The sequence below is a fragment of the Apus apus genome, chromosome 21, assembly GCF_020740795.1.
Source record: "Apus apus isolate bApuApu2 chromosome 21, bApuApu2.pri.cur, whole genome shotgun sequence".
Lineage (NCBI taxonomy): Eukaryota > Metazoa > Chordata > Aves > Apodiformes > Apodidae > Apus > Apus apus.
In genome coordinates this window covers 7,150,746-7,177,164 of record NC_067302.1, presented here as the reverse complement: position 1 = coordinate 7,177,164, position 26,419 = coordinate 7,150,746, and the positions used below count along the sequence as shown (strand labels likewise).

General features: G+C 53.1%; 2 protein-coding genes across 2 annotated transcripts; one reads left to right on the top strand and one right to left on the bottom strand.

The window, feature by feature from the left end:
- Window positions 1-4,631, bottom strand: CDCA8 (cell division cycle associated 8). The gene is made up of 10 exons (XM_051638129.1): window positions 4,550-4,631; window positions 4,318-4,446; window positions 4,073-4,113; window positions 3,489-3,564; window positions 3,012-3,151; window positions 2,636-2,715; window positions 2,225-2,323; window positions 1,921-2,047; window positions 1,419-1,505; window positions 1-1,335 (listed from the first exon to the last, which is right to left on the bottom strand). Exons 1-10 carry the CDS (start codon window positions 4,629-4,631, stop codon window positions 1,294-1,296), a joined length of 903 nt encoding a protein of 300 aa, XP_051494089.1. The 3' UTR covers window positions 1-1,293.
- A 297-nt stretch (window positions 4,632-4,928) lies between these two features.
- On the top strand, window positions 4,929-6,171 carry C21H1orf109 (chromosome 21 C1orf109 homolog). Its single transcript, XM_051638143.1, has 4 exons — window positions 4,929-5,203; window positions 5,316-5,495; window positions 5,571-5,689; window positions 6,004-6,171. Exons 1-4 carry the CDS (start codon window positions 4,950-4,952, stop codon window positions 6,069-6,071), a joined length of 621 nt encoding a protein of 206 aa, XP_051494103.1. The 5' UTR covers window positions 4,929-4,949; the 3' UTR covers window positions 6,072-6,171.
- Window positions 6,172-26,419: the final 20,248 nt, after the last annotated feature.

Here is a 26,419-nt window from a genome sequence, read left to right as displayed (position 1 = left end):
TTAGAAAAGTAAAGTTCTTTACTCTGAATGGTCTTAACATGCCCATTAAAGGGTTCTCATGTTGGTGTCATCAGGTTGTCTCTCCCTGATGCCATCTTACAACTCTGATTTGTATGATCCATACAGAACGATGCTTCAGGAACGGGAGCTGACCAGAGCCAAGGGGCTCCACAGCTTCTCCCCTCCTGAACCTGCTGCAAAGGTTCACAATAAAAATGAAACCCTGGGTTTTGAGTGAGAGGAGTCTTTTACAGCTCAAGACTTTATGCAGCCTTTCCCCAGAAACCTACTGCTTCAGAGAGCTCTGCTTTTCCAGGCTGTTGCAAACAAGACAGTTGTTGTAGAGAAGCAAATATAAGACTTCTCTCCCCTGCTTCATTTTGCAGGGAAGTGTTCAGCCAGATGCTGCTCCTGCTGACATCTGTCATTATTGATACAGTAACCCATTCCCAAGAGGCTACATTTGAAGTGGAATTTTTATGAATTTGGACTAGAGCAAGATTTATCTGTGTTTTCCACAAGCAACAGGAAAAAAGCCATTAATGATTGAGGAAGCTTTCATTCTGCTCAAAGAAATGGCTCTTCAAAGAAACGAATGGAATCAACTCAGTTTAGGTGAGAAGAAAGGGCAAACCAATGCTTTGACTAGTCCAAGCTTTCTTCTCCCCTGTCTATACTCAGTTCCAGTCCTGCTTCACCTGGAGATTTTGAAGGGGGTGAAGGAAAAGCAAAGTTCTCTCACATTAAGACACTCTTGTAGCTCTGAGGTTGCTCCCAGTCATCTAGTTAAGCAACAGACCAGCTGAAGTACTTAAGATCTTTTACTACTTTAAAAACAGTAAAATGCATGAGTTCACTACAAAACTCTCAAAGCCAGGTACAAACACAATGGCTGAGACAGTCACCACCTTTTGCAGAGAAAGGACATTCCTGGAAGGAACCACCACAAATTTGGTCTGTTGCTTTCCTTGCCCAGGCAGATATGGGTGGACTCCAGTCACTTGTGTCCACTGCTTGTGGCTTCTGCAAGACACCAGAACAGCCTTTCCCCAGCTTGCTGGTCTGCAAGCCCAAGATAACTGTATCTTGGTCTCAACCTTAAAGGAAATAATGAATAATAAAAAACCCCAATTTATTCTAATCCCATTACATATTATAGGTAGAAAAATTAGATCTTAACTTCCATTCTGTAAATTAATGGAAGGAAGACAAAATTAGAACAAGAACTAAAGGTAGCAGTCCTAAGTGTAAGATTCTGTAGATTTACAGAGGGATGTCAACGTTCACCCGGTTTCATCTGAGGGTCCTTGCACTGCAGGCCTGTGCAAGACGAACCTAGAAAGGAGAAGTTAATTAGTACTCCCAGGGACTCTGCCTCATAACTCCAGGTCAGGGCTGACAACAGGTTGCAGACTTACTGAGAGCTGCTTCATAACTCCTTGGGCCTCTGGGTTCAGATGAAGAAGATTCCTCTTGGTCAAATCACTTGCTGTTAAACGAATGCTCTGTGGGAAAAAACCCTGAATCTTAGGTTTTCTGTTTGGTCAGCTGCAGCAGGTGGAAGTAGCAAAAAGTAGTAATTAAAAAAGTAAATAAAATCCAAGTATAATAGGGGATCATGTACAGGCAGAAAACTACATTCAACTTGAGGAGCAGCTGATCTCACACCTTCCCTGCAGCACAGTAACACAACTGCCACAGAAGCCACTTTAAATGCACAACATTCTACTGTGACCGGCTTGGATGGCTCTCACTCCTGACTGAAAATCTCTTGAAAGTTCTTTTTAAGCCAGATCAATCCCTGATGAGCTGCAGCGACACCACTCAAGGGACAGGAGCAGGTGACTTGAGAGGGGTAAGGCCCCCAGGTTACGAGCTCCCCCTTCAGCACAGATTCAGGGATGAAAGCTTCACACGTACCTCCCCTCCTCCCACAGGGAGGGTGATGAAGGCATCGCTGCCGTCAGCCAGGGGGCTCCCGTTGGCAGAGATGGTGTAAACACGCTCGTTCACTTTGGGCGTGCGCAGACCCGGGGTCTTGAAAAGGCTGGAATGAGCAGTTAGAGCTAAACGATTCCATTGCGAAAGAAGAAAGTCTTTCATTTCAGGTTCAAAGAGCCACTAAGGATTAGGTTACAAGCAGATGATGGATACAGGTACAAAGCAAATGGCAAGAGACTCCCCCATGTAGAAGATGAGCAGAGATGTTTAACAGAACACAAACCTGGAATCAAATTTGGGTGTGACCATGGAGGTGCCTCCTGGAGCACAGAAATCGACAATTCTACCAGTAGCTGGAGTGATAAAGTTGTTTCTGCTTGATCTGTTAAAGGGAAATACATAAAAACCTGCTCCTAAGAATATTTTAACAAATGTACAAGCACCATCTTAAAGACTTGAATGAGGGCATCACCACATCACACCAGAGGCTCTGCTAATCTAAGGCAAACCCCAGAGCCAGGGACCACAGGAGATGAAGTTGCCCATCTTTCATTCCCTTCCAGATCACTGATCTGTGCCTGTACTATGGCACAACTACATGTTCCTGTGGCCAACTAAGCCACACTCCAGTAAGAGTTACATTCTCACTAAACACTCTCTTTCTGAAATGCAGTGAAAAGACCATCCCTCTCACCTCTTGCTCAGGCGCTTCCCTCTCGCTGAAGGAGGTTGTCTGCTCCTGGACACTGGCACCTTTTTAGTGGATGCCTTCCCCTGCAACACACACATTCCTCACCAAATCAGTTACTTGGCTCTTGTTTGACAGCTGAGACCACAACAACCTGATGCTTCCACACAAAATGTTTGGCTCAACAGGCTCCTTCTTATGGCACAAGAGTCCAGAAGCAAACATCAAACAAGCTTAAATAGCCTTCCACCATCACCAGATGTTCCAGGAAACAATTCAGGTATCCCTCAAAGCATCCTGGACAGTTACATTACCACAGGCATGATCTCAGAAAGACGTTTGTATCTTGGGAAGAAAGTCACCACCAAGAGCAGCCACTTACCTTTGCAGTCCTCGGGTGAAGGTTTTCAGCTCCTAGCTCTGAAGGACACTGGCTGTCATGTCTTGCTTTCTTTGCCACAGGAAGCAAAGGAGGTTCTGCTTCTTCTTTAATAGCTTCAGCAACCTGCTTGTATTTTTCCACTAGAAAGATAAAGTGTTATCTAAGTTGAAAAGAAATAATAACTTTATGTTTTAAGTTGACAGCTGAGATGAACAGTCAATAACTACAAGCATTTTTGGCAACAATTTGCTTCTGAAACCCAAACCCCAATGAAATCCAAATGGTTGACACAGCACTACTTTGAATGATTTAATAAAATTCAGTAGAGCCACTTCAGCTAGTAGGGATAAACACAAGATTATTTTCCTGTCTTTACATCCATTGAGGGATCTAAGAACTGAATTATTATTCTTAGCATGTAAACCCTGATGTGCTCCCAACTCACTGAATTCATCACAATGCTTAAAACAAACTGACCTTTCTTGATGACTTTTAAAGGCGTTTGGATAACTTCTGCTGTTAACTTGTTTATTTCTGTTATTTCCAAGTCTGCCTAAAATTAAAAACAGTCATGACACCGTTAGGGTTCAGTAGCACATGGTTCTGAAAAGTCAAAGCTGTCAACCAAATCCCCAGTTATTTTACAGCAAAAACACCTCCTATTGTGCTCAAACTGGGGCCTTCTCTGCAGGTGACAACACGTGAACTCTGTGTCATTCTGGACTCACGTGTCTTACCTGGCAGCTCTAAGTTTGCTTCACCCCCACCATGCTGCTCAAACAACTTAAAAATGCTTCAGTTTGGTGAAAAGTGTGTGTGCACTCAGGGGTCTGGGCAGAAAACCAAGCAGGTAAGGGAGGAGGGAGGAGGAGCAGCAGGAGAACATGAATGCCATGCTGCATCCCGCGGGCAGCTCGAACTGCTGCCTCAGCAGGAGGGACGTTCTGCTGTGGGAACGCTCCCACAGGCCGCAACCCCCTTTGTTCCCAACAAAAAACCCGTAAATGCTGCAGAGCTGCTCAAAGCATCAGAAAAGCCGGATATTAGTGCTGGGTACCCACCGTGGCTGCCTCTTCCAGAACCTTTTTGCTTCCTCCTTTAGCTACAAGAAAACATTAAAGACCGCATCAGCAGGACGCGGGGCAGCCGGTCCCGCACGCACCGACGGGGCGCGGGACGAACCAGCCGCCCCCCGGAGCCCCGGGCGGCAGCGCTTCCAGCCCCGCGGCAAACAGCCCGGGCGCCCCTCACTGCCCGCCTTGCTTGAGCGAGCAGAGCGCGCCCCGCAGCCCGGCCCGGCTCCCACCGAAGTAGTCCAGCCAGTTCAGCTCGCGCAGCGCCAGCGGCAGCCGCAGGATCGCGATGTTGTAAAGGTTTTCCGCCTCCTTGACCAGGCGCTCCCCGTTGGTCCGCACCTCCTCCACCCGGCTCCTCACTGCGGGACAGACACGGGACAGACACGGCTCAGCCCGGCCCGCGCGGGGCCCGGCCCGGCCCAGCCCGCCCGCTCCCGCTCCCGCACCCGCTCCCGCACCCACCCTCGCGGTCGAAATCCTTCAGGAAGGCGGCCAGCTTCCGAGCGCGCGCCTTCGCGCCAGCCTTCCTCCTCGGGGGAGCCATGGCGGGCCGGGAGCGGGGCCGGGAGCGGGGCCGAGCGGGGCCGGGAGCGGGGCTGAGCGGGGCCGGGAGCGGGGCCGGGAGCGGGGCCGGGAGCGGGGCCGGGAGCGGGGCGGGCTGTGGCTGCAGGGCCGGAAGCGCCGCCGCCGCGCGTTTAAATCCAACCGCCGCAGCTACTGGCCAATCAGCGCTGGGCTCTGCACCCGCGGCCAATCAGCGCTGGGCTCTGCACCCGCGGCCAATCAGCGCTCGGCTCTGCGCCCGCGGCCCGGCGGGGCCGGCGCGGCCCGATGACGCCAGCGCAGGTCCCGGGCGGCCGCCATGGCGGCGCTGGCGGCGGCGCTGCGGGCCTGGGCGCGGGCGGTGGCGGGGCAGGACGCGGCCTGGCGGGCGGCCCTGGCGGCCTGGGCGCCGCTGCTGGGCTCGCTGGCCGGGCTGGCGGCGCAGATGCGGGCAGCGCAGCGGGTCGGCTGGGACCGGTCGGCGCTGGGCGCCTTCGCGGAGCTGCGGGAGCGGCTGCGGCGGAAGCAGCGCGGCGCGGCCGAGGCGCTGCTGGAGGAGCTGGGCGGGCGGCGGTGAGGGGCGCGGGGCCGAGGGCCGCGGGGCGCGGGGCCGAGGGGCGCGGGGCCGAGGGGCGCGGGGCCGAGGGGCGCGGGGCCGCCGCTCATGCCCCGCTTTGCCGCGCAGGGCGGAGCTGCGGGCCGTGCGGGACGCGGTGGGGGCCGGCGCGGCCGCGGTCTGGCGGCTGTACGAGGAGCGGGCGGCGGAGCTGGGGCTGGCGGGGGCCCTGCGGCGCGGGCCGCGCTGCCCCTCGCTGGCCGAGGCGCTGGAGGGGCTGCAGGACGTGGAGCGCTACTACCGGCACCTGTATCCTTGGCGGGCGGGCTCCCCGGGCAGCGGGTGGGTGCCTGTGTCTCGTTGTGGTCCTTACCGGGTGTGAAGGTACCTGGAGAGCGACCTGCTCCTTCGCCGTGTCAGCTGTGACCGCCTGGCCGAGATGGAAGCCCTCCCGCAGACCTGGGAGAGGATTTTGGAGCGCTACAGGGACGATGCAGTTGAAGGTAGCTCAGCTCTAGCAGCCCGGGCTGGGCTTGCTGCTCTGGGGGCAGGGGCTGGCCCGGCTCAGGTTGCAGCTGGTCTCTGTGACCTGCTCTGAGATCTCATGGACTATGTCAGTCAGGAACACACCAGCAGAGCCCAGCAAGGCAGGCAGTGGCCCCACAGGGTCACAGGGCTTGGGAATCTGCTGCATTTGGTCTCCTAAGCCAGTTTGACTTACGTTTTTCTTCATTGCTTTTAGAAACAGGTTACTGTGGGTACAGAGTACAGGCACGATGCATTGACCTCACGAGGTGTTTGTTTCCTTCCAACTCAGACGCACTTCTGAAGATCTCTCTGTTTGTGGACAACCAGCAGGAGCTGTGCTGCTCGCCAGGCTCCTGACAGGGCAGGAGGCCCTGACCCTGACCAGCTTCCCTGAGTGCCTGGTGTGTTCCCAGGTGGCCACGGAGGAGGATGCACTGAGGAAGCTTTTGGGAGCTGCCTTGGATACTTGCCCTCAGTAGGAGATGCTGGGACTGGGTCATTTTCAGTGCCTGAAGAGGCTGAGCTGCACAAGCCACGAGGGTGGAGCAGAGTCACCTTCAGCTGCTGGAGTCATCGGGTCTTCTCCCTGCCAGGGGTGTTTTGTATGCTGAAAAACATGTTGAGTGACTCACCTGAGCTGTGCTGCACGTGAGTGACACGAGGTCCAGGCAGCTGGTACCACCCCAGGGAGATGTTCAGGTGCTGATGTCAGAGCAGACTCTGCGCCCAGTGCCTTTGAGCAGGGTGTTTGCTTTCACCCCAGCTCTGCACTGAGGGGCAAGGAGCAAGCTTGGCTGGAAGGTGTAATGATGGAGCTGCAGGGACACAGGCAGAGCCCCGTGTGGCAGAGTGTGCTCCTCTGGCACCTGGCAGGACATGTCTACATCACAGCCTTAAAGCTTCACACTCTGGCAGCAGCAGCTGCTGACAGCCCTGGGGACACCTTTGGCTGGCTGTGGCACTGGGCTCTGCCACGTCCCCAGAAGCAGCAGGGTGCCTGTCTCTAAGTGAGGTGTTAAATAATAAAATGTAGCTGCTCAGGGAAAACCAAATAAAGAGTCACGTGGACAGAGGGCAGGGGGGTGTCTGTGTGTGTCTGTGTGTGTGTGTCTGTGTGTGTGTCTGTGTCTGTGTCTGTGTGTGTGTCTGTGCTTCCTGCCGGGGGGTGAAGCCGGGCCCGGGGGTCCGTGGCCGCCCGGGGGTCCGTGGCCGCCCGGGGGCACTGCTGCCCTGCCGAGGCGCTGCCGGGGATCCCCCAGCTGGGGGTCTGGGAAGCTGCTCTAGGTGCCCTTTGGGCTGCAAGGAAAAGTGACGTCATCCAGCGGGCAGTGACGTCAGCAGCCGCCAGGGAGGGGCGGGGTCCCGCCGGGGCGGTCCCCGCAGGGGCCGGCGCTGCTGCTGGGAGGGCTTGCTTGGCCAGGGAGCCCTGGTGTTCCTGGAGGCAGGGCTGTTCACACGCCCTGCAGCCCTTCAGCACCCTCGGCTCTGTCTCTCTCCGGCGCGGCTGCGAAGGAACACAGGGATTTACACCTTGGAAGGTCTTCAGAACAGTTTGGTGTGGCCCTTTGGCTTCTCCCAGGTGTTTGGCCCGCTGACATCCATCCCTGGGCTAGCAACGGCCCTGCTGGGAGGGCTTTCACCAAGGCTGGAAAAGACCTCTCAGATCATCTTAAATAGAAGTGGCCATGACCCGACTGGCTGCAGTGGGGTGAAGGAGGGGCTCCTTGAAATTTGATGTAATGAATTCCTCAGTACAGCTGCCGGCTGATAGGCCATGTCATCAGCTGCATTTGTCTGTTCTGGAAGGACACGACTGAACCTCCCCATAGAGCACCCTAATTGGATACAACTGTGGAGCTGCTCCATTCCAGGATCTGGAGGTTGCAGCTGCCAGGGTCCCCAGTTGCTAACGAGAACGTGGCTCCTCCAGCCGCAGATCCTGGGAATCTGGGGGTTCAAAGGCCCCACCACGGGACAGCCAGGGTGGGCACTTGGTCTTCAAGCATTTGACTTGGAAGCACTCCAGTGGGGAAGCTGCTCCTCCTCCTCTGATGCTTGGGAGCCTGCAGGGCTGGGTTAGGTGGGATCTCAGGGATGTTGCTGCTGTCCCAGGGGAAAAGCAGCAGCTCCTGCAGCGAATCCTCATCAGGGCTGGGGGGCAGGGATGAGTGTCCAGCCTGTGCTGTCCCAGTTGAGGGCAGGGGGTGAGGGCAGTGCTGAGGGCTCTGAGAACAACTGGTGAAACACCCCTAACCATAAAAATAAACCTGAGCTCTGGAGCAATGCTCCTAAAGTATTCTCGCCTGGAGATCTGCCTTTCAGGAATGCAATAAAACACAGTTAGCAGCTGGAGCCACCTTGTTAAAGTAACATTTTCAGGAAACACAAAGCTTGTGCTTTGATTTGCAGCTTTACCTCCTGGTAACTTAATTTGAAAATAGTTATTCTTCACTTATAGGGAAAGCACAAACTAAAATCAGTTACTACATTTGAATACCCATGAACATTTATAGAGAGCATCTGACTTCTATCTGCTTAGTTTGTTTTTTCATGTAGGGTGGAAGTTAGCTCCTGATGCAGTGGAGTCTGACAGTTCTGCCTCAGAAATGAGGACCTGCTGTGGCTAACTCCAGACTTTCAAAAGAAACCCAAAAGCTTCAGCATAAGCTCATGGATTTCAACCTGTTTTAAAAATCACATTTACTACAAGGGTCCACAGGTAGGAAAAAGACAAAGGATTTGGCACCTGATTGTAAGTGAAAAGTGAGTTGGAGGCAGAAATACATGATACAAAGCTTAGTGAGTCACTTAGTAACCAAGCACGAGTTTCACAAGTCCCTGTGGTTTTCATGCTTAATCTTTGAGACTTTCATCTTGGCCTGGAGCAGAACTCCTTTGTGATTCTGCAGGGCCCAAGAGGCTGCACGAGTACTTATCCATTTGGAAATAAACCCAACATTCTCCCAACAACATCAGCTGGGCATACAGCTCTGCTCCTCACGCTCCTGCCTGCTCTGCAGCGTTCCTTTGCTGCTCTTGGCTTTACTGCTGCTCTTTCCCTGTTCACTTGCTGGGGAGCTCCAAGGGGAGCAGAATCTGCTCACCCTGCAGATGTGGGTTGTGGGGACACATCTGGCCGAGGAGCAGAGGTGCTTTCCTGCAGTGCTTTCTCTTGCAGCAGAGCCTCTGGGGCTGCCCCTTTCTGCACTTCACACCTCCACAGGACTCGACTCTTCTCATCACTCTCCTTATCTGCCAGTCCTGCCTAGGCTTTATTTTAATCCTTTCTTCCTGCTTTTCCCCCCAACCCTTTCCCTCCTCCTCCCTCCTCCTGAGGAAACAAATCTACAGTAAGTGTCTCTTGAACTTGCCTGAACTCCTCATCCCAAGCACCTTCTGACTAATCCTTTCCAGATGTCCAGGAACTTTTATGGTTAGCAGTTCTGCTCACGTTCCTCATTCATTCTCAGACAGACCAAACATCATATTTACTAATATTATTTGAAAAATAAGACTGATTGTGGCCTTTTGAGAAGTTGTTGCCACCTCAACATGCAATGACTGCAATGAACACCACCTCAGCCTTTCACGCCCCAACTGGAACACAACAGACATTGTAAAGAGCACCAGAATTCTCTTTTCTGTAGCTGACTGCTCTGTGGCTGTCTCTGAAGCTTTGGAAGTGCTCAATGCTGCACTTGCAACCTGCCAAGGGACACGGCTCTTGGCTTGTGATTCCCAGCCACAGCAGCATGGAGGAATCAGGAGATCTGTCCAACGTTCCCCTGATAATGGAAAGCAAGTTCTCTGCACATCCTCTTCTCTGGCTTCCAGCATTGCTTTGGTTCTGGGGAGTTGACTCTTTCTTCAGGCAGGGGCTACAGACAGATGCTCTCCAGGTGACACGTGTGTCCTGTCTGTGATGTTCAGATGGGTTGAGAAGACGTGGGATGTCTCCCTGCTCCTTCTCCTCCACAGCCTAGACAGTCTCCAGGCCACCTGGGGAAGGCAGAATGAACATCAGGGTGGTGAATCTCTAACTATTCTGCTACATGAGGAATGAATCCAAGAGCCTTTGCACACTATCAATCTTTTCCAACTCGTAAGAAAGCAAAAGACCTCATCCCTCTCCCATAAATTCAGCCTCTCTCCTGCTTCCATCTCCTCCCCGCCCCCATTTGAACTGTTGGCCAAGAGCTCTATTAAAAGCTACAAGATGTAGTTTTGTTTCTAACCAAATCCCAAACAACTGTGTTAGGTGGAGAAGAAACATTTGGTGCAGTCAGCATTAGAGCATTTTTGTGTGTAGTCCATAGCCACTTGTCAGCCAGAGCCCCGTGTGTCACCATCTTCTCCCGCTCCTTTCCAAATGTTCCCTCAGCCTGAAACCCATCAACCAGTGCTGAGAGAAAACACGGAGGAGTCCAAAGCAGGAGGAAGCAAAGCTGTTCCTTTGGCTCAGTTCCTCCATCTCGTGTGTCCTGCTACTTGGTTTGAGCACAGAGAGTCCTAACCCTGCTCCTGCCAGGGGCACCTGAGCTGGGGGGGCAGCCCAGCACCACAGCAGCCTCACTTCTTGCTTTCACTGGCAGAGAACATCACATCCCTGTTTTGGAAACAAATGGGTGGCTCCATTGTAACTCAAGAGGAATCATGATTCTGGAATAAATCCTACAATTTTTATTGCTTTGGGTGTCTGATCTATAAAATACCATCATTCATTCCTTTCTTAGTATGTTATCCTCAAAAGTGGGTTCCACCATCTCCTTCTCCTCTTAGAGGAACTGCAGTGACTAAGTTTAAACAGAGCTGATCTCAAAGGCAAAACTGAAAATCAGGGGCTGGCCCATCAGGAATTGTAAAGGAGACAATGTACGTGCTGTCTTCAAGCTGGCAACAGGGGAAAGTGTTGACAGAGGTTTTGGAGCTGTCCAGGCCAGTTCTCTGCACAGTTTTCCTCCCTCAGAACCTCTCCACGCTGTTGTGTGAAGCAGGGATCTCTCCCTGCTGTGGCTCTGCCAAGGGGAGCTTGGTTTCAGGGCTTGATTGTGGCACTTCTGCCCAAACCCTGGTGAGTAGGTGGTGCAAGGGAGAGCACGGGCCGTGTGGCTGCACAAGGAGTGCCTTAACCTTATCTACCCGAGAGTCAGATGTCAGGAGCAGGGGATGGGATAAGTAGGGGATGGAAAAGTCCAGATAATGTGCAGAAGGGAAAGGCAATCTGGGGCAGGGGGCTGGGAGGGCCCAGCTTTGCTAACGAGAAACCCAAAAACGAGCCCTGCTGCCATTTGTGTTAGTCATGTCCACAGGAGCCAGGATGGGAGGTGGGCTGAGTGCTGGAGCAGAAGGGCTTGAGCAGATGCTCAATCCCATGCGGCATCGGGCACTGGGGTCCAGCAGGGAGCCTAAAACCCCTGAGGCACCAGGGGAATAATCCAGAGCAGCTTTTGCTGGACATGACTCCCCCAACTCTAAAAGGCTTTTTGGTCGAGTTTAGTAAGATTAGTGCAAGCTCTGGAGATGTCAGCTTGCTGGCAGGGCTGCGCTCGGTAGTTCCCTGCATGCCAGGAAGGGCTGTTGCTCATTTTGTTGGCCCTGGTGTTGCTGGATCAGGCTGTTGCTTTGCTTCCCAATTAGCCACATCTGCTCAGCAATAACAAGCTGGAGATTAGAAAGCCTGGAGAGAGGTGCAGAAAAGTTCACCCCTGTGGAAGGGAGCTCCCAGCACCCCACCCTGGGTCTGCACCCAGCCTGGCCCCAGCCCTGCCGGGACCCCCCTTATCGCTGCTGGGTGACACTGAGCTCCTGCTCTTGCTGCTGAGCGTGTGTTCCCTGCAGCTCCAGTTTAGGGCTGTGCTGACATTATTGAAGCTACTGGTAATAAAACATGTCACTACAGGGGCCGGGGCCTCATCTGATCCTGCAAAGGGAAAGCAACAAACCCCACAAACTCCAAAAATGGAAACCAAATACATATTGATGTGAGGGCTGGATCTCCAGGGGTGCAGAGCACTTGGTCCTGCTGCCCCCCCCTGTCCAGAGGCACCTCCTGGTCCCTTGGCCAGGCAGAGGGACAAGGGCCACATGGGGGTCACAGCTTCTTGGTGCCACATCATGGTGCAAGTCTTGAGCACTCCCAGTTCAACGGATGACAAATAAATGCTGTTGATGCCTCTGCTGTCCTGCCAGGAATTAGTACATGCTGGAGCAATTTGCATGAGACTTGGAAGGAAGGGCAATGCTGAGGGAATACGGTGTTACTTATTATTGCCAGTTGCAAGGGAACAGCAGCAGCTTCCAAGCTTGTATAACTCTGGAACATGACTATTATTAGAACGGAAAGTTAGCAAGCAATTAGCTAATTGTAATTCACATTGTCTGTTGGCAGTTATAAGGAGAACAGCTATAAACTCCAACAGATGAGACTCAAACGGGTCAGTCTCTCTTTTTATTTTTCCATCCCCAAAGGGCATTTGCTATGAACTAAATGACAGGTTCTGAGCAGAGATCCGTGGGAGAGGCCAGTCCTGTGAGCAGACCCTCTGCAGGGGTCCCTGCAGCCTCAGGCTGTGCCCAGCAGCCACCTCCTGCCTCTGTCCACAGGTTTGGAGGAGCTTGTCCTTTCCAGACTGTCCCAAATGGGGCGTCTCCAAGGCTGTGGATCTCAATTAATTGCTCTGTGGTATCATTCATTTACTCTGCTCTGATGATATTTGTTTAGTAGCTCTGGAAAAGGGGAGGACAGAGAAATCCACCTCAAAGATGTATTTCTGCATATCCATTTGTTTATGGCTCCGTGTCACATCAGGCAATACCTTCTTTCTCCAGCAGTAGCACAGATCAGTGGTGCCTCCCTCAACTTGATTTCCAAATCTTTTGAGGTTATTTGAGGGGTCTTCAGTCCCTAGTGAGATGGAGTCAGAAAAGGGATCTCTGGGAAGTTTAGCAGGAGGTGAGGCAGGTGATGGCTTCCTCTTGCAAGCACAGGAGACACCAGCAGGTCAGTCCCCCTGGGACAGGGATTATCTCATCACTTTTGTTAGAAATATGTGAGTGATGGAGCACCAGAACATGACTGATGGCATGAAACATGAGGCTTGGGCTCATGGGATCTCTCAGTGCATGTTTTACGTCTGTTTAAAGACAAGGATGCAGGTTTGCTCACTGCCTCTGCTGCCCTGTCATCCTCTGCATGAGTTTTGTACTTGACAGGCAATATTTTAATGTGATGCTGTAAAGAGGTGTCTGCTGAATGGCTGAGAAATTGTCATGTACCTTGGAGGCATTTTTCTGCTGCACTCTGCTGGATCCAAGCCCAAGCCCACAGAACACTGTGTCTGAAGCTAGAGGTACCTGAGTGGCATCTGGGAAAGCCTGGAGACCTGGGGGGCTGCAGCCTGAAGTCTTGGGGGTTGTCAGACTCCTGTGGCACACGCTGACAAGTCATATGGAAACTGGTTCTGAATCTCAGGTGCCTTTTTAGAGTATGGATGAGAACAGACACACTTGGCCTTAAAAATAAAGCATCCCAGAAGGTATTCTGATGGCAATATTTGGCTAAGGAACCTCAATTCCATAGTCAGACCTTCTGTGGCTGTGTAAGCAGCTTTGCTCCTTATCTCCTCTGAATGTTGGTGATGCTGTTGGCTCCGGCAGGAGAACATCCCTGTTTTGGGTCAAGGTGATGCTGGTACAGAGACAGCTGTGGGGTCTGAAACAGATTAAGCCCATCTAGATGAATTTCATAAATAGGAATGCAAACCCACTGCACACCTTAGGCTGATATTAAACAGAGGGTGAGTTGGTATTCATCTCAGATGAAGGTATTATAATGAAATGGAAACATCAGGTTTTAGTTACAAGCCCCAGGTTTCCCAAAGGAGATAGTTTATGGAGTGGCCATTTATTAAAGACAAATGCTATCATCTGAAACACACCTCACGCCGTGCAGGGGACGGGCTGATGCAGAGGAGCAGTAACTGGAGATGGAGCTTTGCATTTACAAGCCACTGATGCACGGAGGCTCCTCGTGTCCAGGAAGGTGTGATGAAAGCTGCCGGGTGCCCGCGTGTCCAGGAGAGCCCCAGCCTGTGCCTCCCACAGCAAGCACAGCCCCAGGAGGTGCTGAGTGCTGCCACCAGGCCAGATATGCTTGACTTTAATATATATTTAACAGCAGGCTGAAAGATAATCCCGTTATCTTGAGTCAGACCAGTCATGTTCTTAAAATAAGCAGGTACTGGATGGGGGCCCTAGCCCAGCAGGGCAGCTCAGCCTCAAGGTGCTGAGCTCTGCTCCTGCTCCAGAAATCCCCAGAAATGGAAGCAGGGACCTGCAGAGTATCTGCAGGGCTGGAGACGATCTCGTCCAGGGAAGAGCAGGGTAAGAGGGTTCCTGCTTCTGCCCACAGCCAGACAGCAGCTGGTGACATGTCACCTCCTCTGGGTCCCCAAGACCTGGGGGTTTTGGCTGGGGGTCCTCGCTCAGAAAGCCTTCACGGGGTCTGTCTTTCAGAGGGGGGATCCTCCTGGGTTTATCCTGTTCCTTTTGAGGCAAGCCAGGGTCAGCAGCCACCAGTCACCAGCCTGATCTTCCTTTCATTTCATGAGCTGGTGATTTTGAGCTGCAGGGCAAATGTTGAATGTCAACAACTGCTGGTGAAGCCACATCTGCAGGTGATTTTGCTGTTCACCAGGAAAGAAACAGTGTTCATTCAGTTGACTGAAAAGTAAATGTTGCCTTTCTGAAATCTTTCTGAATAGATCCTGGCACCCCGATAAGCTGGTGCTGTTTGTTCTTTGAAACCAGAAGTCTAGGACAGGAATGTCCTTCAGAGGCAGCAGCAGGTAAAACTGCATCTGCTCTAGAAACACACATTCCATTTGTTGCGTGTAGGAGAACATTCTGGCTCAGTGCAGTATGACATTTGCAACCATTTAATAGGAATAAATTCCATTTTTATGTTCCATCCGGCTTTCAGTGCATCAGCCAAACTATTCCTAAGGGACAGAATGTAAATCCTGCCTGTGTTTCCCCTCCTGGGCTCTCACCAGGGACCTGTCATGATAATGTCACTGCTCCTTTTGCTTTCAGAGCTCACTTGGGGCAGCAGTTCAGCTCCTGAGGACCTGGGGGACACCACAGGTTCCTTTTGGGTGGAAAGCAGTTCTGGAGCAGGAGAGGTTTGGGAACTCTCCCTGTGCTGGGTGGGAGGCAGGTGGTGGCCTGGAGTGGGTCCTCATCAGGGAGCCAGGGTGGGGGGGCTGAGGGGACACCTTGGTCACCTCTCAGCTCTCGTCAGAGGGTTCCAAGAGCCTTGTGTCCCTCATGCCACCATCCTCTGCTCTTTTTCATTCTATACCCGATGCCACCCTTATTTTTGTCTCTCTCTCTCTAATCACTTGGAATTTCTGCAACTCTGGTAATTCAGGAGAGCAGAACTAAACTGCCTGAGGATGTGAGTGACCCAACAACTCTATCAGCACCAGGGGGATCTTCAGCAAAGATGCAGCCAAGGACAATCTTTTGCTGGGCTCCAGAGCCACCACCTGGCATCTGTTAATGAGAAAATCACATTTTCTCCTGCAGAACAGCGTGTTACGGGTGACTTGGGAATGTAGCTGGAGAAAGGTGTCTGTCATGCTGAGCCTGCCTGGCCTCTGCATGGAGGCAAATGAGCAACCCTCAGAAAGGCTAATTGTGTCTATCAAGGCGTCTCCTCACTGCTTTATCCTCACAGCTCCACATCTGGCAGGGGAGCAGTGGGGCAAGGGAAATGCGTTGCCTGCCTGCCTGGATGGCCCAGACAGGCTGGTGACAGCCGAGCGATGTAAATGTTGCCTTATTAAGCCCTAAATAAAGTGTGAGGAACATGTTTGGGATCAGTAAATCCATCCTGACAAAAAGAAGCAAAGGAATGAAATCCCTTTTCCCAAACAGACTGGTAAGTTTCTGGACTAAATGGAACCTAGTCCCACTGAAAAGTGGCTCCTGAGGATTTATGGTTACGGGCTCTCCACTCTCATCGTGGGGATGCACGTGAGGGTGCACCAGGCACCCTGGGCAGGGAGTCCCTGGGGAGGGTGAGGGGAGGCAGGGGGGTCACATTCCCCTCCTCAGCACTCAGATTTCATCAAACCCCCTTTGTCCACAGGCATTTACAGCTCAGGTCATCACAGTTCCTGCCGCGTTCCCCCCTCAGCCATTTATCAGGCTCTGGGGGTGGCTGCAGCCCACTGCCCCCTGACTTTCAGCAGATTGGGGGCCTTCTTCTCTTCACAAGTGGCAGACCTGAGATAAGCCCTGGGTGTCTGGAACGTGCTGCCTCGGAATAAACACGGCGGGGTGATGTGTTACAGGCTGTGCTGGAGGAACAGCCCTCAGTTCTTCTGGGTGCTGCAGTCACCTGTCCTCGATGCTGGGGAGGCTGCAGAGCTGCTGAGCAGCTCAAGCACATGCACATCACGACATTTGGAGGCAATAACCAAGACAAACTGCACCTGAGCAGTCAGACAGCAGGGCAGGGAGGGTGCAGGTGCTGCTGCCCGAGGCCAGGAGCGCAGGAGCCGAGTCCTCCGTGCAAAACACCACCCAGGGCAGCCTGATGCAGCTCTGCACTGGGGATCCCCCAGCAGGTTCCTGTGCCTGCTCCCTCTGCCAAACCATCTGTTCCAGCAGATTCATATTTTGCAGGAACAGCTTTTCCAAACAGAGAAGCACCTGGACAAACCTGCAGAGACTGGCAGCGCTGGGGGAACCTGGCTGTTCTCCCCCAGCCCTGAGGGCAAGAACTGGCAACAGCAGCTGAGCATGACACCCCAGACCAGCACATCCCTCCCTCCACCAAAAGCCATCAGGTGCTCCTGGCTCCCCTGGGACTGAAGAGCAAGCTTTCCATCCCTGAAGACTGTAATACTGCTAAGGCAGAAATGCCAGCAGAGGAGGGACACAGACCCTGGGGATACAGCCAGTCCCAAGCTGCCTGCAGGGCACACAGAGTGTGATGTTCAGGGACGTGTTGAGCCACAGGGAATGGTCCTTTCTGGACTTCATTAGGACTGTGAGTTTTCAGCCAGTTTGTTCTATGTTCTTTTTTGCCCTTTCAGAAGCCAAAAAAAGTGGGATCCAGATTGCGGGAGATTTCCTTGTGCCTCTTTCATTCAGGGGCTGCTGTTCTGGGTCCCTCTGGGCTGCAGAGGGGTGACCTTACTCTCTGCAGCTCTTGGAGACCACAGACGTGCTCCAGGCTCTGCCACTTGGGTGCTGTGGGTCAGTTGCTGTCCCAGGAGATGGGGCTGGGCTACCAGCACGGGATGCAGGCTGTGAGCACAGGAGGCTGCCAGGACACCTCACCAGATGCCCATTGACTCTTTGTTCCTCTGAAAACCACAAAAAAGTTTCTCTCTTCACAGTTCAGTGATGCCCAGACAAAGATGACGTGAAATCTTTGGGAAGACTTATTTTATTACAATATAGGAATTCACAGAACCAGATGTTTAAACTTAGCTGTTGCTCCTCCACGCGAGCCCCGCTGCCCTGCTCCATGGAGCCATTTGCAAGACAGTTTTCAATGCTCTAGGTGTGTTTGCTGCTGCCTGGGTCTCCAGAAGCTGCCCAGAGCCAGGGCCAATGTCACAGCAAGTCCTTCTGTCCCCCTGTGCCACAGGACCTGGCAGAGAGGAGGTGGCAATGGTGGCCCAGGTGCCCCTTGGTTCCCAGCCAGGAAATCACCCTGCCTTGCAGGAAGTGTTTTATAAACCCAGTTCCCCAGGGCAGTGTCCTCTCCTCACACTGGGATGCAGTTGGCATTGCCTGAGGAGGGTGCTCGAGGAGCTGCCCCTGGTCTCTTCCTGCAGACCCTGGGGCTGACTCTGCTCCAGGGGTCCCAGGGTCTCCAGCCTCCCTGTCATCCCCTGTGCCTGGTTTTCTGGTTTTCTCTCTGTTTCTTACCCGGGCTCCTGCTGCTGGGTTCAGAGGGAGTCCTGGCTGCAGAAGTGTCCCTGGCAGGGGCTGTGCCGCAGCAGCTGCTTTGCCTTTCCATCCCAGACAGCACCGGTTAGTCACCCCCACTGCAGCATCTCGGGGTCCTTCAGCTGGAACAGGGACATGAGGCTCACACGCACGCCCAGGCTGGCAGCATTGTTTCCCCAGCATCCAGAATTTCATCTTTTCCACCTCCGTGCTGCCAGCACATCCTTATCCACTGTCCTGACACCTCCAGGGTTTATTTCCAGCTGAACCATGCTGCCTCCATATGTGCTCCTGCCACTGGCTGCTGGTTATTAAAAGTTGATGCAGTTGCTGGTCCTCCTTGCATCCATTCAGCAGTTGGCAGTCCTTAAAAGCTCATTCATCTTAGACAAGCCTAGTGGCAATTACAGCCTTCATCCCACAGGATCAGTTAACTCCTTCCTGCTTGTTAGCCCGAGGTGCACAGACCAGCCTGGTTCTAATTAAAGCAGTGCAGAAAATCCACCATGTTCCCCGCTCCACTCACAAGAGACACAGAGATGGTATGAGAAGGGGGGAAATGGTGTAACTGCCCGAGGCAGGAGATGTGCTGGATTATTGCAACCCAAAGTCTGAGCCCACACAGGGCTGCAGGTGTCACTGGCTGGGGCAGGACACAGCTCCTGGGGACCAGGTGTGTGTGAGGGAAACACGGGAGTGACGGGAAAGGGAACCAGCTGCTGGGAGCCCCCTGCACTGACCCAAAGCATCGACGTGGGGTAGAGCGTGGAAACGGTACTTCCCCAGCAGACTTTGTAAAATTAGCTTGTAAAATTATAAACCTGACCATCTCTTACTGCCTTCCCACCCTGTCCTTCTGGCTCCTGGAAGAAGCCAGAGTCCATTCCCCAGCACACAGGAGGCTTAGGCTCTGAATGTGAAATCCCAGTTAACTACCTGGAGAAGTGCAACTCTCCCAACCCCACTGCCCTGTTCCCAGCTGCTCACCTAGATGTGGACATTGTCTAACAAAAAAAATCCATCAAACCAAAAGCTCTGAATTAGCCCTGGGTGCAAAACCCCCAAAGCACATTGACTTTAATGACCAGGAAAGAGCGAGATGAAAGTTTGTGGTCCCTCAGAGTAGACCACTTGCAAATCCGCCTGCTGCAGAGGTTTCCCCAGGTCTGCAAGTCATAGCAAATGCTAAAAAAATATTTTTTATGCAAGATCAACTCTAGAGTGAAATACAGAAACGTACAAAGAAATCTCAATTGACCATCTGGCTCTAACGTTCCCGAAGCTCATTGCCATTTATCTCTGTCCAAAAGTGTGCTTTAAAGATGCAGCAGGAATCTTCCTTTGTGCAGAGCATTTGTGAGTGTATGTTTGGCCTTCAAACATGTTAAACTAAACACCAAACTCTAAGGGAAGTATATAAACACCAGAGAACAAACAAGCTCGCTTCATACCTGAAATAAAGCTTGATTTTGGATGCAGAAATGTGTTTATTTTCTTGGAAGGAAACAGGCCATGGCCTCTCAGCTGTTACAGATTTTCTCTAGGGAATAATTTTTCTAGCAAACCTTGCTCCTTCTGTAATCCTTTGTAACAACTCACTGCCCTAGCTTTAAAAATACATTTTCAAAGCCCATTAGCAAATTCACAGGTTTTTTTTTTTATATACACAGAGAATTAAAGTGGAAACATAAGACCTAGCAAATTATTTTCACTTTATATACAGTCTCCCCAGTAAACAAGTGTTGCAAGAGCCTGTGTGCTGTCGGCAGAGCACTAAGGGATGGAGAGCAGAATGTGGTCACATGTGGTTTTATTCACTGAGTTATTTATATAATCTAAAGTATAGTAACAATCTCCTTGGATCCAGAGGCTCCCAGCCCCTGCAGACCATGCTCCTTGGCTTCCCCACTGTGCCTACATGGACACCCCTGAGCTCCAAGCACTTTGCTGCTGCACGTCACTGCTCAGTCAAGGCTTTTTTTCCCAGGAGTGAGTTCAGACCCCTGGGGCTCCTGGGTGGCCTCCAGAGCCACGTCCTTGCAATCCCCTGGTACAGCATCCAGAATCCTGGCACTGATGGTGCAGCATCTCTTGCTCCCCTGGCCCTGTGGTCGTTCAGCATCAACTGTGTCTGGGGGTTGGCAGGAGGGTTTTGTGACAATGTCTGAAGAACAGTGTGTCCCAGGAGCCAGCACGACCCCATCCTCCCTGGCTCCCTCCTCCCTCTGCCTTCCCAGAGGCCTGATTTCACAAACTTGAGGTCCTCATAAAATAGCTGATCCTCTCACTCCACAGAAATGTTTTTAAGCTCACTGGCCTTAAAGGTTACAGCCAGTCATTCTCCAGGCAGGTGAATGGAATTCTTTATTGTGGCTATTTGGTTATACCTTGAATAGCAATAAGGATTATCCTCCAGATTTCTGCATCTCACTCAGAGCCCCTAACATATGTTTATGATTTTCCTCTCTCTTTCAGGCAATGCCAGCAATCTCCTGAAGTTCTTAAACTGAACCTGTGAAATTTAATGGTTGGCCAGTGTATCTGACATACCCTTCTAAAATACTGTTTCACGTGTGCTTCTCGTACTGGTCTATGATATTTTTCTCCAATAAAGTATCTTCTGTATTTTATCCCTAGTATTTCTCATGCCACTCTCTGTCAGAAGGGAGGGTCAGGCTTGCAATGCTTCTATGAATTTCCAAGGAGGAGCAGTAGGTGGCTGGCTTGGATTTCTTTAGTCCAGTTTTGCTGGCTTAAATGGGCAAATGCTCAGTCAGGCAGGGGCTGCTGGGGTCCAGGGCTGAAGCCCTCATGGCCAGGGACACAGGAGCAGGCACGGGTTGGGGTCCTGGGCAGCAGAGGGGCCGTGGGACCCCGCTCCCCACTGCCCAGCTCCGGTGGGTTTGGTGGTGCCGGCTGCTGCCGAGCAGCTCAGACATGCCTCTCTCCTCTTGGCTGCTTTTCTTTTATGAGCCAGTAGTTAAAAATTTGAAATAAACAAGGATAGTTCCCTGAGTGAGGGCAGGACGCTGCTTCTCTTCCTGAGCCAAAGGAACGGGAATTCATCAGAACATAAGGATACTGCAGGCTTTCCCTGCATGCACTGTAGCTGCCGGGCAGCTTGGGATGCTCCAGCGTCCTGATACCAGAATCTCGGGCACCTCTCATGTCAGGGTGTCACGGCAGGGCCCAGCCAGGGCCTGGCGCGGCAGCGGCTGCGCGGGCAGTGCTCGGCGGCAGGCGGGACGCGGCGCTTCGCCAGTGGGGAGTTGCAAATGTAGGGCTGTGGTCGTGGGGGAATTCAATGAATCCACAGATTTCATATCTTCGCTGACCCTCTGTGGCCCATAAATGGTCTGAATACTGATTCCTCTTGTCTGTGGCCAAGAGGGAACAGTTAGTTCTTGTGTTTTTGAACAAGGCGGCATCGTCTGGCAGCAGATTTGAGGCTTTATGGAGTCATCATCTCTGTTTCTCAAAAGCTTTTTTCAAAAGTAATTTCTTTCACTGAACCTTGAATTGCTGACCCATCCCCTGGCAGCCCTTCTCCGATCTTGTTGCATCCCCAGCCCTCATGTGCATTGTGGGGCTGCTTCTCTGCCCCTCAGCACGATCGGTGAAGGGTTCGACCCAACCGGCTCCGCTTCCCACCCCGGGCACCGCGCAGACGGTCCTGGCGCTGCTCCCCGGTGGCCTGAGCAGCAGGAGGAGGTGGCCCTGCCTGGACAAGGGGCTGCCCCGGGGCCTTGCACAACCGCCGGGTTTGCAGGAGGGATCTGGTTGCTCCGCGCACCAGCGCACGCCGGGAGGAGGCTGGCACAGAAACTTCTTTTCTTTTCCATTCAAGTTGCCATCCCGCCCCTGTCACTGCTGCAGCCAAGCGTTTCCAGCTTCCACATGAAAGGGCAGAAGGCTGCAGAGGGCACTGACCCTGCCGCCGTCCCGCTCCCGTGAGGGGTCCTGCCGCATCCCCGGCTGCCCAGCCTCTCCTCCACGGCCCCCACACCCCGAGCTCGGCCTCGGCCACCGCCGGCCCTGGGTCAGATGGGCTCTTTTCCAGCCCAGCAGAAATCCACGGCTTGGCTCTTTGCTTCCTCCCATCTGCCCAAGTTTATTTTCCTTGTTTTCTGTTTATGAGCTGGGTGAGTATTGAATTTCCCGAAGTCCCTGCCATCCCTTGCCACAGGTCTCGCACACAAAGACTCCCTCGGTGCCAGGATCCAAGTTTTGCAATTGGACCGGTTCCCTTTCCCTCCAACCATTGTGGAAACAGCCTTTGTTTTGCTTCTGGATCTTGTTCATCAGGCCCAAATCAAGGGCCACTGTCCAAAGCCTGAGTTTTTTGAAATCCGATTTCACTGCTTTAATGAAAACAGCATATTTCAGGGGACAGGGCTGAGGTCCTTGAACAGTAGGATTTTTTCTGCAGGATTTGTATATCTCTGCAAAAGCTGCTCTGCCCAGTTCTGCCAGCTCCCCCTGAATAGCAGGAGCTGGAGGGTTGAGGCACGAACACTCCTAAGGGACTCGTTAAAAGAGAAAGCTGCATTTCTGCTCCATCCCGCTGTAAACTGGCAGCCAAGGCCCAACACCCTGTGCCCTCGTGGAGCCCCACGGGCTCTGGGCCGGCACAGGCTCTGCTGCAGCCACAGGGGAACCAGGAGGGAACCGCGAGGGAAGCGCCGTGTCCTGGCTGCCCTGGCCCCGGAGCCTCCCGGGCCCCGGGAACGCGGCTCCTTCCACCGGAGACTCGTGGCCCGGGGTGGGAGATGCCTCCACGCTGTGTCCTGGCAAAGGACAGCCGTGCTCCTCCATCCTCTGCAGACGGTCACACTGACCTCAGGCTTCCTGATGAAAACCCCATTTATTCCAGGCTGTAGGAGAGGAATCCCCAGAACTGCGTGCTCAGGCATGTGCCGCGACTGCCCTTGTGTACGTCAGGGCCAGGGAATGGTTCTGTAATCACCCATTTTTATTTAATCGTAACGCCCCTGTCCCACTAACTGTTCCAGATGCTCTAATGGTTCCTAGCTCTGGGCTCTAAAACATGCTGTTCTTTTCACCCTGGTCCCCGCCCTTCGAGCACAAACAATGGTTTTGCTGGTTTCTGAGCCTTTTGTGTGCCAACGGGATGTGGGGAGAGAATCCCCTCCATGCCAAATTCAGTTGATAATAAAAAACAGGGAAGGAGCTGGGTGCCAGCTCAGAAGAAGCTGCACAGCCCCGCTCGGCTCGCTGCAGCGTGCGGATGTCACCGTCACCCAGCAGCAGGGTGGGACAGGGGGAGCCCAGGGGACAGGCACAGGGGAAGTTTCACGGGGGCTTTGGCCCAGTGATGCTGCCTGTGGCACTGGCTGGGTGCTGGCTGCTGCCAGTGAGCCCCGGGGTGGCCAAGAGGACCACCGGGGACCACAGCAGAGTGGGCAGACCCTGTGCTGGGCACACACCTTGTGCATCGGAGGTGTATGAAGGGCCAGGAGCACCTCGTGCCTGGGCAGAGCCACCACTGTCCTACCCATGGTTGCCGCTGCCTGCACACCCCCAGCCCGCTGGGACCACTGCCCCACCAGTGGCTACTGGTGTGGGTTGGCAGCAGGGGCTGGTCCCCATGGGACCCCTGGCCTGGCCTTTGCAGAAGCTGTGCTGGAGCCTGGCAGCTCATCCTGCTCTGCAGGGCTGACCTGGGGCACTCCTGGCCCCAGCAGTGAGCAGCCTAGTGTCACCTCTGCTGTCGCTTGGTGGTCTGCTATCCCTTGCTCCCCACTGATGACAGAGATGAGGAAACCAGTGTTATCAGTGCTCAGGGCAGGTGGGACTGGTGGCTGCAGGAAGAGGACCCTGGCTTCCAGGACAGATTGTTGCTATAGTCTCTGCAGGTCTCTACATCTCCTCCTTTTATCCCTTCTTTATATATATTGCAGAATGATATAAATTCTCCACTATGAACCCCGCTGTGTGAGCACAAAAGAGAAGTTGCAGGCGGGCCCAAGAGAAAGGGAGGATAAAAAAAACCACAGGAGAAAATTAATAAAGCATTTGAGAAAGGGAGGGGGCGGCTCGCTGGGAAAGTGTGTAGCACACAGGGCTCCCCAAAGCACATCAAAGCCTGACTCTGAAATTAGCCCAACTGTTGGGAATGTAAAGCAGGGGATTCTCCCACTGGGCTGCGGATTGAGAGTCCCCCCACAGGCTGCGAGGCACTGACATTTGTATTTATCCAGGCTAGAAGCTCCATCATGGAGCTTTTCAAAGGGCACTGCTGGGACCCAGCAGGCCACCTCCCCAGCGTGGCAAACACTGCACTTTTAATTACTGCTCCGAGACGGCACATGTGCCTGACCCCCACACTAATTCTTGTTGCAATTACAGCGATCTAATTGAGTTTATTCACTCTCTGCAGCTTTTGTGTCTTTCTTTCTCGCACTCCCTGCCGGTGAGAGCCGGGGCCTCCATTGATCCTCTAGGTAGCGGTACGGGCAGCGCGGGCGCGTGGCCCCCGGGGGCTGCAGAGCCCTTTGTGCCCCTGGAGCTGCGGCCGCCGCTGGGAAACGCCAGATCCCCCCGGGCAGGGATCCCCCGGGCAGGGATCCCCCGGGCAGGGTCCCCCCAGGCAGACCCCTGCCCGCAGCGGGGTCGCTCCGGCGCGCCCAGCGCGGCGCTCCCGGCGTGTCACCACGGCTCGGCACTGGCTTGGAGGAGCAATTTTACATTTTTATAGGAAAATTACTTTCAGTTAACAGGGCAACGATGCCGTGGAAACGGCGAGTAGGCTCTCTGTGCAGGGATGACAAGCTGATGGGACCGTAAAGGTTTGCAGCCACGTTCGCGCAGCTGGGGGAGAAGCCGGAGCCTTTTGGCCCAGGCAGCCAGGGGTCCCGTGTCCCCCTGTCCCTCCCCCACTTTCTGCGTTGCCCCAGGAAGGTCTGAGACCTGCCAGGTTCCCAGGCAGAAGCTGCACCCACCCATGGGGACAAAAGGCTTTGGGAAAGGGGTCTGTGCCCACCAAGCATTGCTCTCCTGCAGCTCTGGTCCCGGGGGCTGTGGAGCCACAGCAGGACCCGGGTACCAGCCGGGAGCCCAGGACTGTGCCTGGCAGCTACAATCAAATTTCCAAACCGTTGCCTCGTTTCAGACCCGTAGCGGTGCCTGCACCTGCGGCGGGCGGGTCGGGCACAAGGACCGGGCTGTCCCCGGCACGGCGGGGCCGGGCGGCGCTGGCGCGTCCCGGGCGTGTCCCCGGGCAGAGCCTCCGGCCGCCACCCCTCCGGCTTTTGTTTTCTGTGTTCTGGCAAATGCTGATGTCTGCTGGAAAAAACTCTCCCCCATCTGCGAGCTACCATTGGAAGTATTTTAATTTTGACTAAAAATCAAATCAAAATCCACTTAGTTTTTTAGTCTCTTAGGGAGTGGATTTTGCCTCTGCTCTGCTGTCTCCTGGTGGTGGTGGGACGTGAAGCCCACTGCAGACCACTGCCCAGCCACAGGGTCTGCTGCCACTCACCAGAGTGGCCTCTTGCATTTTCAAGCCTATTTGATGAACAATAACAAAAATAAAGGGCATCAGTACTGGAAATGAAAACTCTGACCTGCAATATCACCTGAAGAAGCACAGGGAAACCACCCAGGAGGGGCAGTGGTGCTGGGGCACTATGTCACAGGGTGAGCTGGGACCCCCAGAACTCCCATCCCCAGGGACACCCCGAGCAGGAACATTTCTGGAGAGCCCTGATGGGAACAACTGCCTGTGGCTTCTGAGGATGCTCTGGAAGAGGGAGCTGAGCAGACACATGGCAACTGGCAACCGGCCCAATGAGGGAGGGGGAGGAATTAACTCTCATTTAAATCCACTTTTGTTGTAAATAAACTATAATCACTTCAAACCTTTTGCTTAATCAGAAAAGGATGTTGAACATTAAGCAAACAGTCGGCAGGCTTGTCTTACTGCTGGATTAGAGATATTAAATGCCAGTGATACTTGAGTTTTTTAATCTGTCCTGCAGCTGCATTATTAAAACAAACACATTTTCAGACCTGCAAAAAACCTAAATTAAAACAAAAGATGAGATTGAAGTTTTCCCAAGGGCAATATCTGAAATCCGGACAATTTAAAAATCTACGTTTAGTCTTCATCTTTTGAACCAAATAATAGAGGGAAATGGCACGTAATAAAAGTAACCACTGGAATTAGCAGCACAGTTTCTACCGGAGCCAGGTTAAAATCCAGTGACCTCTCCATGCAGAGAGGGCACGTCCAGAGCCCACACACTGCTCCCCATTGCATGGCCTGAGGCTCCTCTGCAGTCCTGGTGTCTGCCGGGGAGACCAAACAGCCTTGGGCTTTACAAGGATGCAACTTTTTGCAGAAACCTTCTTAAAGCTCCATCTTCTGCCCTCTGATGGGGTGCAGGGTCCCCTACACACCCAGCTGGGGTTACGCAGCTTCTGCCACCCTGCCCACAGCTCTGGCATCCTTTTGTTCCTCCCTCCAGCCTCAGGGACAATAAAACCAGATTTTAAAGAAACCCAAGGAAACTGCCAGCTCGGCAGGGCTGGGCAGGCTGGGACATGCAGCTGTCTAAGGGCAGCAGAGTCAGAATGAGTGTCCATTGCTGACAGGGATGCCAGCCAGCAATTTATTTTCCACATTAATTTTGATTATGAGTTCTTATATGGTTGCAAAGTCCAATTTTCACAAAGGAAACTTCCCCCCTACACACACAGGACAACAAATCAGA

What these genes read in the sequence shown, in the direction of transcription:
- CDCA8 (XM_051638129.1), bottom strand. Translation starts at nt 4,631, where the DNA reads ATGGCTCCCCCGAGGAGGAAGGCTGGCGCGAAGGCGCGCGCTCGGAAG. An exon ending in ACACCCAAATTTGATTCCAG is followed by an intron (nt 2,048 to 2,224) that starts GTTTGTGTTCTG and finishes TGCTCATTCCAG; the next exon opens with CCTTTTCAAGACCCCGGGTC. An exon ending in GAGTTATGAAGCAGCTCTCA is followed by an intron (nt 1,336 to 1,418) that starts GTAAGTCTGCAA and finishes TCTCCTTTCTAG; the next exon opens with GTTCGTCTTGCACAGGCCTG.
- C21H1orf109 (XM_051638143.1), top strand. Translation starts at nt 4,950, where the DNA reads ATGGCGGCGCTGGCGGCGGCGCTGCGGGCCTGGGCGCGGGCGGTGGCG. An exon ending in GAGCGCTACTACCGGCACCT is followed by an intron (nt 5,496 to 5,570) that starts GTATCCTTGGCG and finishes CCGGGTGTGAAG; the next exon opens with GTACCTGGAGAGCGACCTGC. An exon ending in CAGGGACGATGCAGTTGAAG is followed by an intron (nt 5,690 to 6,003) that starts GTAGCTCAGCTC and finishes CTTCCAACTCAG; the next exon opens with ACGCACTTCTGAAGATCTCT.